We start from the raw sequence: 15,890 nt of genomic DNA, 5'->3' as shown, positions 1-15,890 counted from the left end.
GCTTAGAATGGAAGGCTCCAGAAATAATTTTCCCAAGGTCAAAAGCTGGCTCTACCACAGGCTAGCCATGTGACCTCAAGGCAACTTACTCACCTATTATGCTCTTCCTTGTCTCTAAAATGGGTGTAATCAAAGGACAGATCTAATAGGGTTTTAAGAAAATATTACATATAAAACACTTTGTACAGTGCTTAGCAGTAAATTGTTTATAAATGATGGCCATTATTGCTACTATTGATACTATTTCTGTCTAAGAAATATTAAGCTAACTGATTTTTAAGGCCTTGCCTTTTCAGTGCTATAATATGATTCTAATTATGTAGCATGTCAATGTGTAATCAGCATCTGCCCTCTTTCAGCTTCTAAGGCACTAAATGATTTATAGCTGCTTTCTGAGCCATCTGTCCTAAATGCTGCTCTTGCATCTTAGGTTGTTTTTTTATCATCAGGTAAATCCACATTTAGAAATTCATTCATTCAATATTTATTAAGTAGCTACAAACCAGTGAGCTAAATGACTGGTTTTGATTGTCCACAATCAAAACCAATTTTATAAATATAAAAATAACTAGTTCTTGGCAGTGTGTGGTGGCTCACACCTGTAATCCTAGCACTTTGGGAGTCCAAGGTGGGAGGATTGCTTGAGGTCAGGAGTTTGAGACCAGCCTGAGTAGCATAGCAAGACTCCATCTCTACAAAAAATAGAAAAAATTAACCAGGCGTGCTAGTGCGTGCCTGTAGTCCCAGCTATTCAGGAGCCTGAGGAAGTAGGGTCACTTGAGCCCAGGTGTTTGAGGTTGTAGTGAGCTGTGATCATGCCACTGCCCTCATGCCTGGGTAACAAAGTGTGAGACCCTGTCTCTTAAAAAAAAAAAAAAAAAAAAACTAGTTCTTAATATCCATTATTAGTTTCAGTCTCTGTATAATCATCAATGATCAGTAGCTTTACCATTACTGATAATCCATCCTCAGAAATGAATAAACAAATTTCTATTCTACCCATAGGAGCTCTCTAATTTTCAACTAAAATTGTATAATTACTTACTCTAAGGTTTCTGTAATTCAGACCTAAGAATTTCTTGGTCTTAATTTCTACCTCTGCTTCCGTTTGCTTAACAACTCACATGGCAGCCAAACTTTTCAGTGGGTTAATTAGATATTAGTGGACTAAATTGACCTAGTCTTACTTGGTGGCTAAAATAATTGACTTAATTCTACAGTTTTTTGAGCCTTTTGATAGCAACTAGTTTAACTTAAACTAAGGTTTAATATGTGGACTCTTCCCCTTCTGTAACTCTTTTTTGCTTCATGAGAGGATATTTTAGGTAAGAATTGGCTCCTTTTATCCTTCCTTAAAAGGTATCCTCTCTGCTTTGAATAGGATAGTTTAAGGATGCTCAGTTTGAGCATTTCTAGGAACCACACAGGTATACCTGGCTTAGAAAAATCACATTCTTTTATTCTTATGACTCGTGTTTTAAGCATACGTACTCTGCAAAGCTAATACAGTGCTCTTCATTCTATCTTGACAAGTAAACATTTGTATAAACATTTTTTTCTCCCTGATTTTGATAATTTTGATATTAAAGATTACAAACTTAGAAGAACAATTAGAACAATTTAGAGAAGAACTGGAAAATAAGAATGAAGAAGTTCAGCAACTACATATGCAATTAGAAATACAGAAAAAGGAGTCTACTACCCGCCTGCAAGAACTTGAACAAGAAAATAAATTATTTAAGGTAATTAGTTTGGGAAAACTTTTGCATATATATAAGTCATAGTTTTGGTTCTGTGTAGCTTTATTAAGCATTTGTTAAATCCAGCCACTAAATAATACTTAACAGAGGAACATTAATGGGCCAACAGATTTGCGTGAAACTTATTTTCAGCCCAACCTGAACATTTGAATTCACCATAAATGAAAAATGTTGAGACCTTTTATCAAAATATTTTAAGAATTACTGATTTATAATAACCATATGATACTTCTCATTTTTTTCGTTTGTATATAATATGTACTATGTCTTTTGTAAGAGTTAATTGAAAGAATGTTCTCAAAATGACATGTAATGATACATCCAACTGTGTTGGTTATTTTTGTCCCTAGGATGAAATGGAGAGACTGGGATTTGCCATAAAGGAATCTGATGCTATGTCTACTCAGGACCAACATGTGTTATTCGGGAAATTTGCTCAAATAATACAGGAAAAAGAGGTAGAAATCGACCAGTTAAATGAGCAAATTACAAACCTTCAGCAGCAACTTAAAATTACGACCGATAACAAGGTATGTTCATTTAAAATTGATTTTATTAATACCTGAAATTAATATGAGCCAGAATTTTAAGGGTCAGAATGGTTATAATTTTCAGTTTCCCACTAAATTTAAAAACAAGTAACTCTTAATTCTCTCTTAACCGTTAATATTAATTTATAAGACACACAGTCTTAGTAATCTGCATATGTTTTTGTTCCTCCTAATATTGTCAAAGGATTTTAATGTTTTTTGGGAAGGCTCTGTGACTTAGATTTTATCATATTATTCTAATCAAACCTATTATAAATTCTTCTATTTATTATGAGTTTAATATGAGTTAATTCCAGCCTGAGCAAGAGCTAGACCCCATCTCTAGTAAAAATAGAAAGAAATTATATGGACAACTAAAAATATATATAGAAAAAATTAGCCGGGCATGGTGGCACATGCCTGTAGTCCCAGCTACTTGGAAGGTTAGGCAGAAGGATTGCTTAAGCCCAGGAGTTTGAGGTTGCTGTGAGCGAGGCTAACGCCACGGCACTCTAGCCTGGGCAACAGAATGAGACTCTCTCTAAAAAAAAAAAAAGAGTTAATTACGTTTGGGTGCAACCAGTTAAAGACTTTATTTCAATACTTCATCGTTTCAATTTAAAAAATATTGGTATAAAAAAAATATATTGGTATCAGGAGGTTGAGGTGGGAGGATTGCTTGAGGCTAGGAGTTCAAAACCAGCCTGAGCAAGAGTGAGACCCTATCTCTACAAAAAATAGAAAAATTAGCTGAATGTGTTGATGCACACCTGTAGTCGAAGCTACTTGGGAGGCTGAGGCAGGAGGATCGCTTGAGCCTAGAAGTTTGAGGTTGCATCGAGCTATGATCACACCACTGCACTATAGCCCAAGCAACAGAGCGAGACCCTGTCTCAAAAAAATAAATAGATAGATAGATAGATATCAACTATTTTCCTAATAGGAAATCAGCTACTAAAAGCATAAGTCACTTTATACTTAAGATAACTTTCTGAATGAAGTTCTAAATAAGGTCTTTGTTTTATGTGGTGGGGGGAGATGTTAGTCTATATTGAAATTAAAGTAAGGTAGTATGTCTGAAAAGTAGTCATCTCTTTAAGGTCCTGCCTAAAATAAATTAAAATTTCCAAAATGTAAATACATATTTATTATGTAATCTTTTTCATTAATAGGTTATTGAAGAAAAAAATGAACTAATAAGGGATCTTGAAACCCAAATAGAATGTTTGATGAGTGATCAAGAATGTGTGAAGAAAAATAGAGAAGAAGAAATAGAGCAGCTCAATGAAGTGATTGAAAAACTTCAACAGGAATTGGCAAATATTGGACAGAAGACACCAGTGGATGCTAATTCTCTCCCAGAAGGAGCAGACAGTTTAAAACATCAATTGGATTTGGTTATAGCTGAAAAGCTAGCTTTGGAAAAGCAAGTAGAAACTACTCATGAAGAAATGACCTTCACAAAAAATGTACTTAAAGAGACCAATTTTAAAATGAATCAACTAACACAAGAATTATGCAGCTTAAGGAGAGAACGTGAAAATATGGAAAAAATCCAAAGTGTACCAGAGAAAAGTGTTAACATGGCTATAGATGATCAGAGTAAAGACAAACCTAAACTAGAAGTTCTTACTGAGGATGCTCTTAAACCCCTGGAGAATCAGACTTACCTCAGATCTTTTGAAGAAAACAGCAAAGTTTCCATAAGTAATTTGGAAAAAAAGTTGCTACAACTTGAGAGCACTATTAGTGCAAAGGACTTAGAACTTATCCAGTGTTATCAACAGATAAAAGACATGCAAGAGCAAGGCCAGTCTGAAACAGAAATGCTTCAAAAGAAGATTGTAAACCTACAAAAAATACTTGAGGAAAAAGTAGCTGCTGCTCTTGTGAGTCAAGTCCAACTTGAGGCAGTTCGGGAATATGCAAAGTTCTGTCAAGATAAACAAGCAATTTCATCAGAACCTGAAAGAACAAATAAACAGAATTTAAATCAACTAACAGAAAATGAGATGGGATCAAATGTATCAACATTAACCTTGAGAATATCAGAATTAGAAAGCCAAGTGGCTGAAATGCACACTAGTTTGATTTTAGAAAAAGAACAAGTAGAAATTGCAGAGAAAAATGCTTTGGATAAAGAAAAGAAGCTGCTAGAACTACAGAAGCTATTGGAGGAAAGTGAGAAAAAACAGGGAGGGAAAGAAAGAAAAAGAAACCCTCCAGATTTTGAAGTTCAAAAGGTTAGTTTCTTATTTGATTTTTTTCACTTAAATACTTCAAGAAACTCTTTTCCTTTATTCTTTAAACTGACTAATTATTAAATTAAACATACTGTTCTGTTTATATCTAGCAATTTATAGAAAAGGATTTTTTTAATAAAAACATACTGTTGTTAAAAGAAAAACTTTAGGCAAACTAATTTTAAACAAATTTATTTGATCAAAGAACGATTCACAAATTGGGCAGCACTCAGAACCAGAAGAACTTCACAAATCTCTGCTGTGCAGCAGTGGATATTTATAGACCTCTCAAAGTACAGAAATAGCTAGATTGGTTACAGCTAAATATTTTTTTTCTTTTTTTTTTTTTTTATTTCAGCTTTTTATGGGGGTACAAAAGTTCAGGTTACATATGTTGTCCGTGTACCACCCATCCCCACAAGTTCCAAGCGTGCCCATTCCCCAGACAGTGCGCATTGCACTCATCATGTAGACATACACCCATCCCCTCCCCCCACCCCCCACCTCAGTCTGATATCCAATTGGTGTCATTCCCAAATGTGCATTTAGGTGATGATCAGGGAAACCAATTTTCTGGTGAGTACATGTGATGCTTGTTTTGCCATTCTTGGGATACTTCACTTAATATAATGGGTTCCAACTCTCTCCAGGAGAACCAAAGAGATGTCGTATCACTGTTATTTCTTATAGCTGAGTAATACTCCATGGTATACATATACCACAATTTACTAATCCATTCTGTACTTTACTTGAGAGGTCTATAAATATCCACTGTTCACATTGGCCTAGGCAAAGAATTTATGAAGAAGACCCCTAAGGCAATCACAGCAACAACAAAAATAAATGAATGGGATCTGATTAAATACAGCTAAATATTTGCCTTATTTGGACATGGTCTGATCAGTTAGCTGCTTGTCATTGGCTAAGAATTGGCTGTTTTTTATACTCCTAGTTAGGTTTTCAATTTGGTTACATACTCCTAAGTTAGGTTGCAATTCCTTACATAGGAGCTCAAGGTACAGAGATAGCTTCAGGCCAAATTTAACTTAACACTGTGCAATCATATTATTATCACTAGAATAATGGATACAGACTGTTTCATGGTCTTCAAACACACTTATTTCATTAACATTGTCATTAAATAGAGCAGTCAGAAAAAATGTAGAAACATTAAGTTTAGCAAATGTCCTTCCACTAGGACTTGTGTGGGATTTTTTTCCTTAATTTCCTTCTAATGTACATGTTATCATTCCTTTTAAGTAATGAAAAATGTCAAAATATATTACTATTGACAAAGAATATAGACTTTAGAGGAAAAAAATATATTAGTATCTAATGAATTAATGGGTGGGTGACAAATCATTAATTTTACAAATTTTATTTTTACCAAAAAAGGATGTTTTGGTAAAAATTTGTATTTGACCTCTGTAAGTATACTTACGTAAAGATCTGAAATTGCAGTTGTTTTTAGCATATGACAGATATGAAAAGGGCTTTTTTTTTTTAATTCTCACTTTATCAATTTATAATTTTGGGTATTAGAAGTATGGTATTATCTAAACACCAGGAGATTAATATGTCACGATTCTGTAATTCCATTTACTAGGCTTTTTCCTCTTAGCTTATTTGAACTATAAATTACTATAAGTAATAAATAATTAAAATAATAATATGACTTGCCATGTGTAACTTCTAAGAAATATCTTAGTTACACCTGGTTTCTTTTGAGTTAAGTGATATGACTATGAAGACTTTTGAATGGTATGAAAAATATTTTTATTAATAAATTATAAATTTTTAGGATATATAGTAATGGCATGATTTACTTTTTTGTTCTCAGAAGCTCATTCTTTTCTCAAGAATACAATCATTGTCTCCAGAATATAAGATGATGGTTCTGAAAAAGTTTTCCTATTTGTTGAAAGAACAGTGATCATTGCAACCCCTTTTATCTATAGGCAGTCATTCCTGGGAAAGTTTTATTTGAATGTATCAGTGCCTTGAACTTACCTATATTTTTAAAAAAATGATGTGTTTCTTCTGTTTCCACTACCATTCAGACAACTACTGAGTTAATTAGTACTAACAAAGAAAGTGGATTTTGGGAGGAACTTGAGGTTCTTAAAGCTGATTCAGTGGCTACCAAAGAAGAACTTGCCAGTTATAAAGAAAAGGCAGAAAAACTTCAAGAAGAGCTTTTGGTAAGATAAGTAACAAAGCTCCTAATTCCCTTACTTCTACCTATCTTAATTTCATGTCAAAGTTTGTATTTCTCTTCTTTAAAAACAAACCCAGATCCACAACTGAAAAGCTACATAAAAAGTCTTTTGTCAATTTGATGAAAAATTCCATTGTTATACATTTATTTACTAGCATCTTCTCGCTTGGTTTTCCTGGGAATCTTTGTTAGGATACTTTTTGATCTCTGGTCTATTAATGCAGGAAAAAAGAGAACCAAAAGTAGAAACCTCTGTATTACCTCTAGATTACCTCTGTAGTAATCTATGACCATACATACATGTGAACATATGAGAATGTTTCTGAAATATTTTTTCTAATATTCTGAGGAAAATGAACATGAAATCATGAATTATACTTTCCCCCTGCCTTTAAATTTGACATTTAATATGGAAAATTTTTAATCAAATACTTTACTGTTCTATTCCTTATGTTTTAGGTAAAAGAAACAAATATGGCATCTCTTCAGAAAGATTTAAACCAAGTTAGGGATCAACTCACAGAGGCAGAAGAGAAATTATCCCACTTCTTAGAAAAAGAAGATAAGACTGAGATACAGGAAAACAGAAAGGTCTGCATATTAGAGCCACTTCCTATTAAAGTGGGTAAAAGCTCTGCATCCCAGACTGAGGGGACTCTCAGGGTCAATAGCAGCAATCAGACTCCACAAATTCCTGTTAGAAATTCAGGAATCCAAATTGATTTGCAGAGTGAATGTTCCTCAGAAGAAGTCGCTGAAATAATCAGTCAGTTTACTGAAAAAATTGAGCAGATGCGAGAACTACATGCTGCTGAAATTTTGGATATGGAATCCAGACATATTTCAGAAACTGAAACCTTAAAGAGAGAACATTATGTTGCTGTTCAGTTACTGACAGAGGAATGTGCTACCTTGAAGGCAGTGATACAGTGTCTGAGAACTAAAGAGGTATTTGATTTTTATTAATATGTGGGGGTTTTTTTTCCAATATATTTTTTTATTCAGTAGAGTTAGGTTGTGCAAGTTGAATTCCATTACATGTATATATTTTATAGTGGTGAAGTCTGGACTTTTAGTGTACCCATCAACTGAATAGTAGACATCGTACACCATAGGTAACATTTCATCCCTCATCCCCTCCCAACCACCCACCCTTTGAGCCCACGTATGGGCCTCCAGTTCCATCCAAATTGTTGCAAAAGACATTATTTCATTCTTTCTTATGGCTGAGTAGTACTCCATGGTGCGTGTGTGTGTGTGTGTGTGTGTGTGTTTTTGTCATACACACACACCACATTTTCTTTATCCACTCAGTCAGTAAGGTTGATTCTGTATCTTTGCAATTGTGAATTGTGCTCTGGTAATACAAGTGCAGATATCTTTTTGATATAATTTCATTTCCTTTGGCTACATACCCAGCAGTAGGATTGCAGGATCGAATAGTAGATCTACTTTTAGTTCTTGGAGAAATCTCCATACTGATTTCCACAAAAATTGTACTTATTTACATTCTCATCAATAATTATAAGCATACTCTTTTTGCTGCATCCATGCCAACATCTATTGTTTTTTCACTTTTTAATAATGGCCATTCTAATCGGAGTAAGATGGTATCTCATTGTAGTTTTAATTTGCATTTCTCTGATAATTAATGATGTTGAACATTTTTTGTATGTTTTTTGACCATTTGTGTATCTTTTGAACAATGCCTGTTCATGTCATTTGCCTACTTTATAAAGGGGTGGTTTGTTTTTTTCCTCACTGAGTTGTTCACGTTCCTTTTAGATTCTAGGTATTAGTCCTTTGTCAGATGTATAGTTTACAAATATTGTCTCCCATTCTGTAGGTTGTCTGTTTACTCTTTTGATTATTTCTTTTGCTGTACAGAAGCTTTTTAGTTTAAGTACCATTTGTCTATTTTTTATTTTGTTGCATTTCCTTTTGGGATCTTAGTCATAAATTCTTTAGCCATTCTAGGGCCATGTCCAGAAGAGCTTTTCCATTCTTTAGAATGTTTATGGTGTCAGGTCTTACATTTAAGTCTTTAATCCAGTCTTTAATTTTTATATATGGTGACAGATAGAGATCCAGTTTCATTCTTCTGCATGCAGCTATCCAATTTTACCACCACCATTTAGTGAATAGAGTATCCTTTCCCCAATATATGTTTTTGTCTCCTTTGATGAAGATCCGTTGGTTGTAGGTATATGGGTTTTATTTCTGGATTCTCTATTCTGTTCCATTGATCTCTGTGTCTGTGCTTATGCTAGTATCATGCTGTTTTGGTTACATAAGCTTATAGTGTAATTTGAAATCAGGTAATGTAATGCCTCTAGATTTGTTTTTTTCTTACAATTGCTTTGGCTATTCAGGCTCTTTTTTTTTTTTTAATTCCATATGCATTTTAGAATCATTCTTTCTAATTCTGCGAAAAACAATGTTGGTATTTTGATAGAGATTGCATTGCATCTGTAGATTGCTTTGGGCAGTTTGGTCATTTTAACAATATTAATTCTTCCAATGAGCATGGGATGTTTTTCCTTTTGTTTGTGTCCTCTGCGATTCCTTTCATCAGTGATTTTTAGTTCTCCTCATAGAGAGCTTTCACCTCCTTGGTTAAATATATTCCTAGGGGTTTTGTTTTGTTTTGTTTGTTTTTGCAGCTGCTGTAAATGGGATTCAGTTCTTGATTTGATTTTCAGCTTGGTCATTATTGGTGTGTAGAAATGCTAATGATTTTTGCACATTGATTTTATAACCTGAGACTTTGCTGAATTCATTTGTCAGACCTAGGAGTCTCTGGAGGAGTCCTTAGGGTTTTCTAAGGCATATGATCATATCATCAGCAAACAGAGATAATTTGACTTCCTCTTTTCCAAATTGGATGCCATTTATTTCTTTCTCATACTTGATTGCTCTGGCTGGGACTTCCAGTACTATGTTGAGTAGAAGTGGTGAAAGTGAGCACCCTTGTCTTGTTCCAGTTTGGGGGGGGAATGCTTTCAAATTTTCCCCATTCAGCATAATGGCTTGTATTATTTTGAGTTATGTTCCTTCTATGCTGAGTTTTTTTTAAGGTTTTTATCATGAAGGGATGCCGGATTTTTTCAGATGCTTTTTCTGTAAATATTGAGATGATCATATTGGGGCATTAGTTATAGTTCTGTTTATGTGGTGAATCACATTTATTGATTTGTATATGTTGAATAATTCATGCATTCCTAGAATGAAACCCACTTGATTGTGGTGAATTATCCTTTTGAGGTGCTGTTGGATTTGGTTTGCTAGTATTTTGTTGAGGATTTTTGCATCTGTGTTCATCAGACATACTAGTCTAGTTTCCTTTTTTTTTTTTTTTTTTTTTTTGGTTGCATCCTTTCCTGGCTTTGGTATCAGGGTGATGCTGGCTTCATAGAATGAGTTAGGGAGGATTCCCTCCTCTTCAATCTTTTGGAGCAGTTTCAGTAGGATTGGCACCAGTTCTTCTTTGTACATCTGGTAGAATTTGGCTGTGAATCCATCTGGTCCTGGGCTATCTTTTGTTGGGAGATTTTTTACTACTGATTCAATCTCACTATTTGTTATTGGTATATTCAGGGTTTCTATTTCTTTCTGGCTCAGACTTGGAAGATTGTATGTTTCCTAAGAGAAAATTAAAAAAACTTGAGGCAGTCTCTTTCTTATAATACTATTACAATTTTAAATCTTTCCACTGTGTAGAATTAGATAATATGTTAAATTCCTGGGTAGATTTTGAACCTGTTATTTCTTAATTCATCAATGTCTCTATTATGGCAATATCCATGAAGAAAAAAATATAGACTTGTTATAAATTGTGGATAGTCTCATGTATTATGAAAGGTATGACAGATTTAATTGATTTCTTTTTTTATTACAGCATTAGAAAATAGCAAAATGATTCATTGGATTTTATTTTTATTAAAGCAAAAAAAAATACTTTTTTGTTTTCTCTAATTAGGGATCCTCATTTCCTGAATTAACACATTCCGATGCTTACCAAACTAGAGAAATATGTTCCAGTGGTAAGTTATATAAATGTCTGGAATGGTTATAGTATTTGTTTAAAAAGTGCTGTTTTGGGGGCAAGGGGTTGGTTTTTTTTTTTTTTTTTTAACAGGAAATTATTTTCTTTATTTTAGATTCTGGATCAGACTGGGGTCAGGGAATTTATCTTACACACAGTCAGGGATTTGACACAGCATCAGAAGGCCGAGGAGAAGAAGGTGAAAGTTCGACAGATTCCTTTCCAAAGAAAATAAAGGTACTAAAAGATAGATATCTTTCACTAACTTAACCAGTATTTCTATTTTGAACATAATAGTACATTGAAAGTTATATTGTGAGAACCTTGGGGATCTATTTTTTTTTTTTTTTAAATAGACAAGGTCTCACTCTGTCACCCAGGCTGCTGGAGTGCACTGGCATGATCATAACTTACTGCAGCCTCGAACTTTTGAGCTCAAATGATCTTCCTGCCTCAGCTTCCCAAGTAGGTGGGACTACAGGCATGTGCCATCGTGCCTGCCTAATTTTTGTGTGTTTTTAAATTTTATTTTGTTTATTTATTTAGAGACTGGGTTTCATTATGTTGCCCAAGCTGATCCTGAACTCCAGACCTCAAACGATTTTCCTGCTCAGCCTCCTGAGTCACTGGGATTATAGGCATGAGCCACCACACTGAGCTTGGGGATCTGTTTTGTTTTATTTCAATATTTCACAGATAATAAAGTATAATATATTAAATGATTATGTGTGAAGATTTTTTTCTCTTCATAATTCTTATTCTCAATGTTTTTGTTTGCCAGAATTATTATGATAGTTTCAAAGAGCAGAGGTTATTTCCCATGTATTTCTTGTGGTCAAATTAATGCTGAATCATTAAACCCAGGAAGAATACATTAGCTGTATAGAAGGAATTTATGGATAAGAGCTATGAAAAGTCTTAGACAATCTCCTGGGATCAGCTTACCTCTCAACAGGAAAAAGGCATTCAGTAATATTGGGCTGGAGTTTTCTGTCTACAATGGATTTTCTAAATCAATATAGCTAGATAAAACTGTCTTGGTTTAAATTTATTTCTGTTTGTATGTAATTTCAGTCTTTGAAGAAGTTGTCATAATTCTGGCTTTTGGGTTTTGGTTTCTAGGGATTACTGAGAGCTGTCCATAATGAGGGGATGCAAGTGCTTTCTCTCACAGAGTCTCCCTATAGTGATGGAGAGGAGCATTCTGTTCAGCAGGTTTCAGAATCTTGGCTAGAAGAGAGAAGAGCTTACCTCGATACAATCTCATCTCTTAAGGATTTAATTACAAAAATGCAAGTGCAAAGAGAAGCTGAGGTACCCAAAGAATATTAAGCATCTAAATAGTTTTATATTATTTGTAACAATAAAAGTGTGCTTTACAAACTAAATTATCTTTTATGTGTTTTCACATGAATTACTATATATATTTTTACACTTGAAAATATATGCTCTTTGGCTTTTAATATTTATTTTGGTTGATAGATTAATATGTTTAGGATATTCGAAAAACATGCTCATTTGAAAACTGACCTTTGTTATTTGTGTTCTGGTAGGTTTATGATAGTTCTCAATCTCAGGAGACCGTCTCAGACTGGCGAGGTGAACTTCTGCTTGCCCTTCAACAAGTTTTCTTAAAGGAGCGCAGTGTTTTACTAGCGGCGTTTCAGACTGAGCTGACAGCTCTAGGTACTGGAGATGCCGTTGGATTATTAAACTGTTTGGAACAGAGAATACAAGAACAGGTATCTAAATGAAACTTCAATTTTCTCTAAAAGGGAAAAGCAGTACGTCTGTGTGAAGAAACCTTGCAGATACCACCTTAACCCAAATAATCAGAGTTAATATAACCAATAGTGGAACAAACAGATGACATATAATTACTGATAAGAAGGACATAATGTCACTTTTGTGGTATTTCTGTTAAATGCATAACCAGAATCTCCTCTGGGAGAAATATCAGACCAAAACAAATTGAGGCCACTACATACCTATCAAACTGAAAAATAGTGACACCACCAAGTGCTGATGAGGATGCAGAGAAACTGCATCTCACACATTGCTGGTAGGTGTGTAAAATAGGAGAGCCAACTCTGGAAAATAATCTGGGAGTTTCTTATAAAGTTAAACATAACACTTACCGTATAAGCTGGCAGTCACACTAATAGATATTTAATCAGACAGAAATGAAAACTTACGTCTCCATAAAAATTTATACACAAATATCATAGCAGTTTTATATTTAATAGAAACTACAGACAACCCAAATGTCCTTTAACAGGTGAATGGGCAAACAAACAGTGCTACATCTATACAATGAAATACTGGTCAACAATTAAAAAGGAACAAAGTGTGATATTTATACCCACAACAGCTTGTATGTTATATATCACTCTTGAAATGACAAAATTGTGGCTCTATAGAACAGATCAGTTTAGGGTTAGTGAGAGGGTGTGATTACAAAGGAATTTTTTTGTGGTAATGAAACAATGTGTACCCTGATTTGTGGTGGTGGTTATATGAACCTGTACATGTGATAAAATTTCATAGTACTATCCATCAAGAAAAGATTGAGTGCGTATAAAAACTAATGAAATATAAATAAGCCCTGTAGTTTAACAAAGATTTTACCAGTGTCAGTTTCCTGGTTTTGATGATGTACTTGTGGTTATGTAAGATGTTATTAGGAAAACCTGCCTAAAAGGTACACAGAAACCTTGGCTCAAATTATTTCAAAATAAAGAGTTTTTTTTTAATTGAGGGACATAAAATAACTAGCCTGTACTCTTCATAAATTTAAGGTCATAAAAGGAAGATTTAACGAATATCAATTTTCTTTTCCTTTTGCTTTAGAGGACATTCAGCAAAATTCAAACAAGCTCTGTATCTTAGATAATAATAATATAGTAATGTTAATTTTACTTTTGTTTATTGTATTTATGAAAAAGAATGTTCTTTTAATGAAATACACTAAGTAGTAGTTAGGGGTAAAGGAGCATTTGTATGCAGCATATCCTCACATTCTGGAAAAGAAAAAATAATTGTTTTACCTGATTTTTAAATTTTATGTTTTTTAACTGATTATACATATTCATAGGGTACATATAGTGATATTTCAATACACATAATTTCATACACATAATTTCAATACACATAATTCATAGAGTACATATAGTGATATTTCAATACACATGTGTAGTGATCAGATCAGGGTAATTAGCATATCTATCATCTCAAATATTTATCATTTCTTTGTGTTGGGAATGTTCGAAATCTTCCTCCTATCTATTTGAAGCTGTATATATTATTGTTAACTATAATAATCCTTCAGTGGCATAGAACACTAGAAGGATTCCTCCTGTCTGGCTGTAATTTTGTATCCTTTAACACACTTCCTATCCCTTCCTTCCCCCTACCCTTCCCAGCCTCTGGTGTCATCTATTCCACTTCTTACCTGCAAGGTATCTTTTTTTTTTTTTTTAGCTTTGACGTAAGAGCGAGAATGTGTAGTATTTATGTTCCTGCTTTATTTCACTTAATATAATTTCCTCCAGTTCTCTCCATGTAAAAATTTTAAATAAAAAAATGTTAACATGTGTGTTCCATTCATTCCTCTTTAGATTTCTTGGTGGTTGATTTTATTATCTTTACAACTCTCATTTGATTTTTTATTTTCTTTTATTTAGGGTATTGAATATCGAACAGCTATGGAATGCCTCCAGAAAGCAGATAGAAGGAGTTTGTTATCTGAAATTCAAGGACTGCATGCTCAAATAAATAGTAGAAAAATGACTCTGAAAAGAGAACAAGAGAATGATAAACCAAGCCAAGGTATGTTGTATGACAGGTTTATATGGTTACACAAATACCTGAAAATATTTCACTTTGTTTCTCTTCTTCTCATTATTATTCACTTAAAATATATCTCCTCAGTCACATTTTCTTCTCATTCTCGTAACATTAAGAACATAATCTATATTAATTAGTGGATTATCAAATTGGTTTTAAACAGCTATATTTAATTTAAAATGAACTGCCATTGCCCTGATCACATTGTTATATAAGCCCATTAAGTTCATTATCTTTGTTTTAAAACTATATATTGGCTGGGCGCGGTGGCTCACACCTGTAATCCTAGCACTTTGGGAGGCCGAGGCGGGAGGATCGCTCGAGGTCAGGAGTTCAAGACCAGCCTGAGCAAGAGTGAGACCCCGTCTGTACTAAAAACAGAAAGAAATGATTTGGACAGCTAAATATCTATATAGAAAAAATTAACCGGGCATGGTGGCGCATGCCTGTAGTCCCAGCTACTCGGGAGGCTGAGGCAGAAGGATTGCTTGAGCCCAGGAGTTTGAGGTTGCTATGAGCTAGGCTGACGCCACGGCACTCTAGCCCAGGCAGCAGAGTGAGACTCTGTCTCAAAAAAATAAATAATAAATAAAACTATATATTAAGAAAAATCTTTCTTATACCCTTTAGAAGATAATCACTTAAAAGAAAAAGAAACTCACAAGTAACTAATTCTTTTTAAATCCTTTTTCAAAAAATTGTAAGCTGTAACATACATACAAGAAAATACAAAGTGCAAATACACACAATGACAAACTATTAAATAAGGATCTATGGAAATATCACCCACTTGAAGTAGAACATTTCCAGTTTCCCAAAAGCCCTTTCCAAATGCTTGCTTCTTAGAGATAATCATTATCCCGATTTTTCTTTAGTTTTACTGTCTATTTATATATTCCTAAACCATATAAGTTTAAATTTTTTCCTGTTTCTGAACTTTATCAATCTGTATATACTTTATGTCTTATTTCTTTCAGCTCTCTATAACATTCTTCTAAGTTACTGCATTTATCTCTGGTTCATTCATTTTTGTTACTATTTAGAATTCCCTTGTATGGATATTCTAAAATTTATATATTTTATGATTGGACATTTGGGTTGTTTCTACTTTTTGGTTGTTGCAGTCAGTGCTGGTAGGGACATTGCTGTGCACTGTTTCTGATGCATACATGCCTGACTCTTCTGAACATATACCTAGGAGTGGAATTGCTGGATCATAGGATACATATTTTCAAATTTATTAGATAA

At 33.8% G+C, this 15,890-nt stretch overlaps 1 protein-coding gene across 2 annotated transcripts in view; it reads left to right on the top strand.

Moving 5' to 3' along the window:
• Positions 1–15,890, top strand: part of AKAP9 (A-kinase anchoring protein 9) — a 142,227-nt gene that overhangs the window by 110,204 nt on the left and 16,133 nt on the right. For both annotated transcript variants that reach the window (XM_069462348.1, XM_069462349.1), the window contains 10 exons: positions 1,590–1,742; positions 2,111–2,290; positions 3,463–4,533; positions 6,594–6,734; positions 7,211–7,699; positions 10,731–10,794; positions 10,912–11,033; positions 11,919–12,110; positions 12,350–12,538; positions 14,480–14,624. In XM_069462348.1, coding sequence (XP_069318449.1) covers positions 1,590–1,742; positions 2,111–2,290; positions 3,463–4,533; positions 6,594–6,734; positions 7,211–7,699; positions 10,731–10,794; positions 10,912–11,033; positions 11,919–12,110; positions 12,350–12,538; positions 14,480–14,624 — 2,746 coding nt within the window. The remainder of the gene's footprint in view (positions 1–1,589; positions 1,743–2,110; positions 2,291–3,462; positions 4,534–6,593; positions 6,735–7,210; positions 7,700–10,730; positions 10,795–10,911; positions 11,034–11,918; positions 12,111–12,349; positions 12,539–14,479; positions 14,625–15,890) is intronic.

Source organism: Eulemur rufifrons, chromosome 29 (assembly GCF_041146395.1).
Source record: "Eulemur rufifrons isolate Redbay chromosome 29, OSU_ERuf_1, whole genome shotgun sequence".
In the NCBI taxonomy this organism is placed as follows: domain Eukaryota; kingdom Metazoa; phylum Chordata; class Mammalia; order Primates; family Lemuridae; genus Eulemur; species Eulemur rufifrons.
The sequence above is the reverse complement of the archived record's forward strand: the minus strand, read 5'-3'. Positions and strand labels throughout refer to the sequence as shown.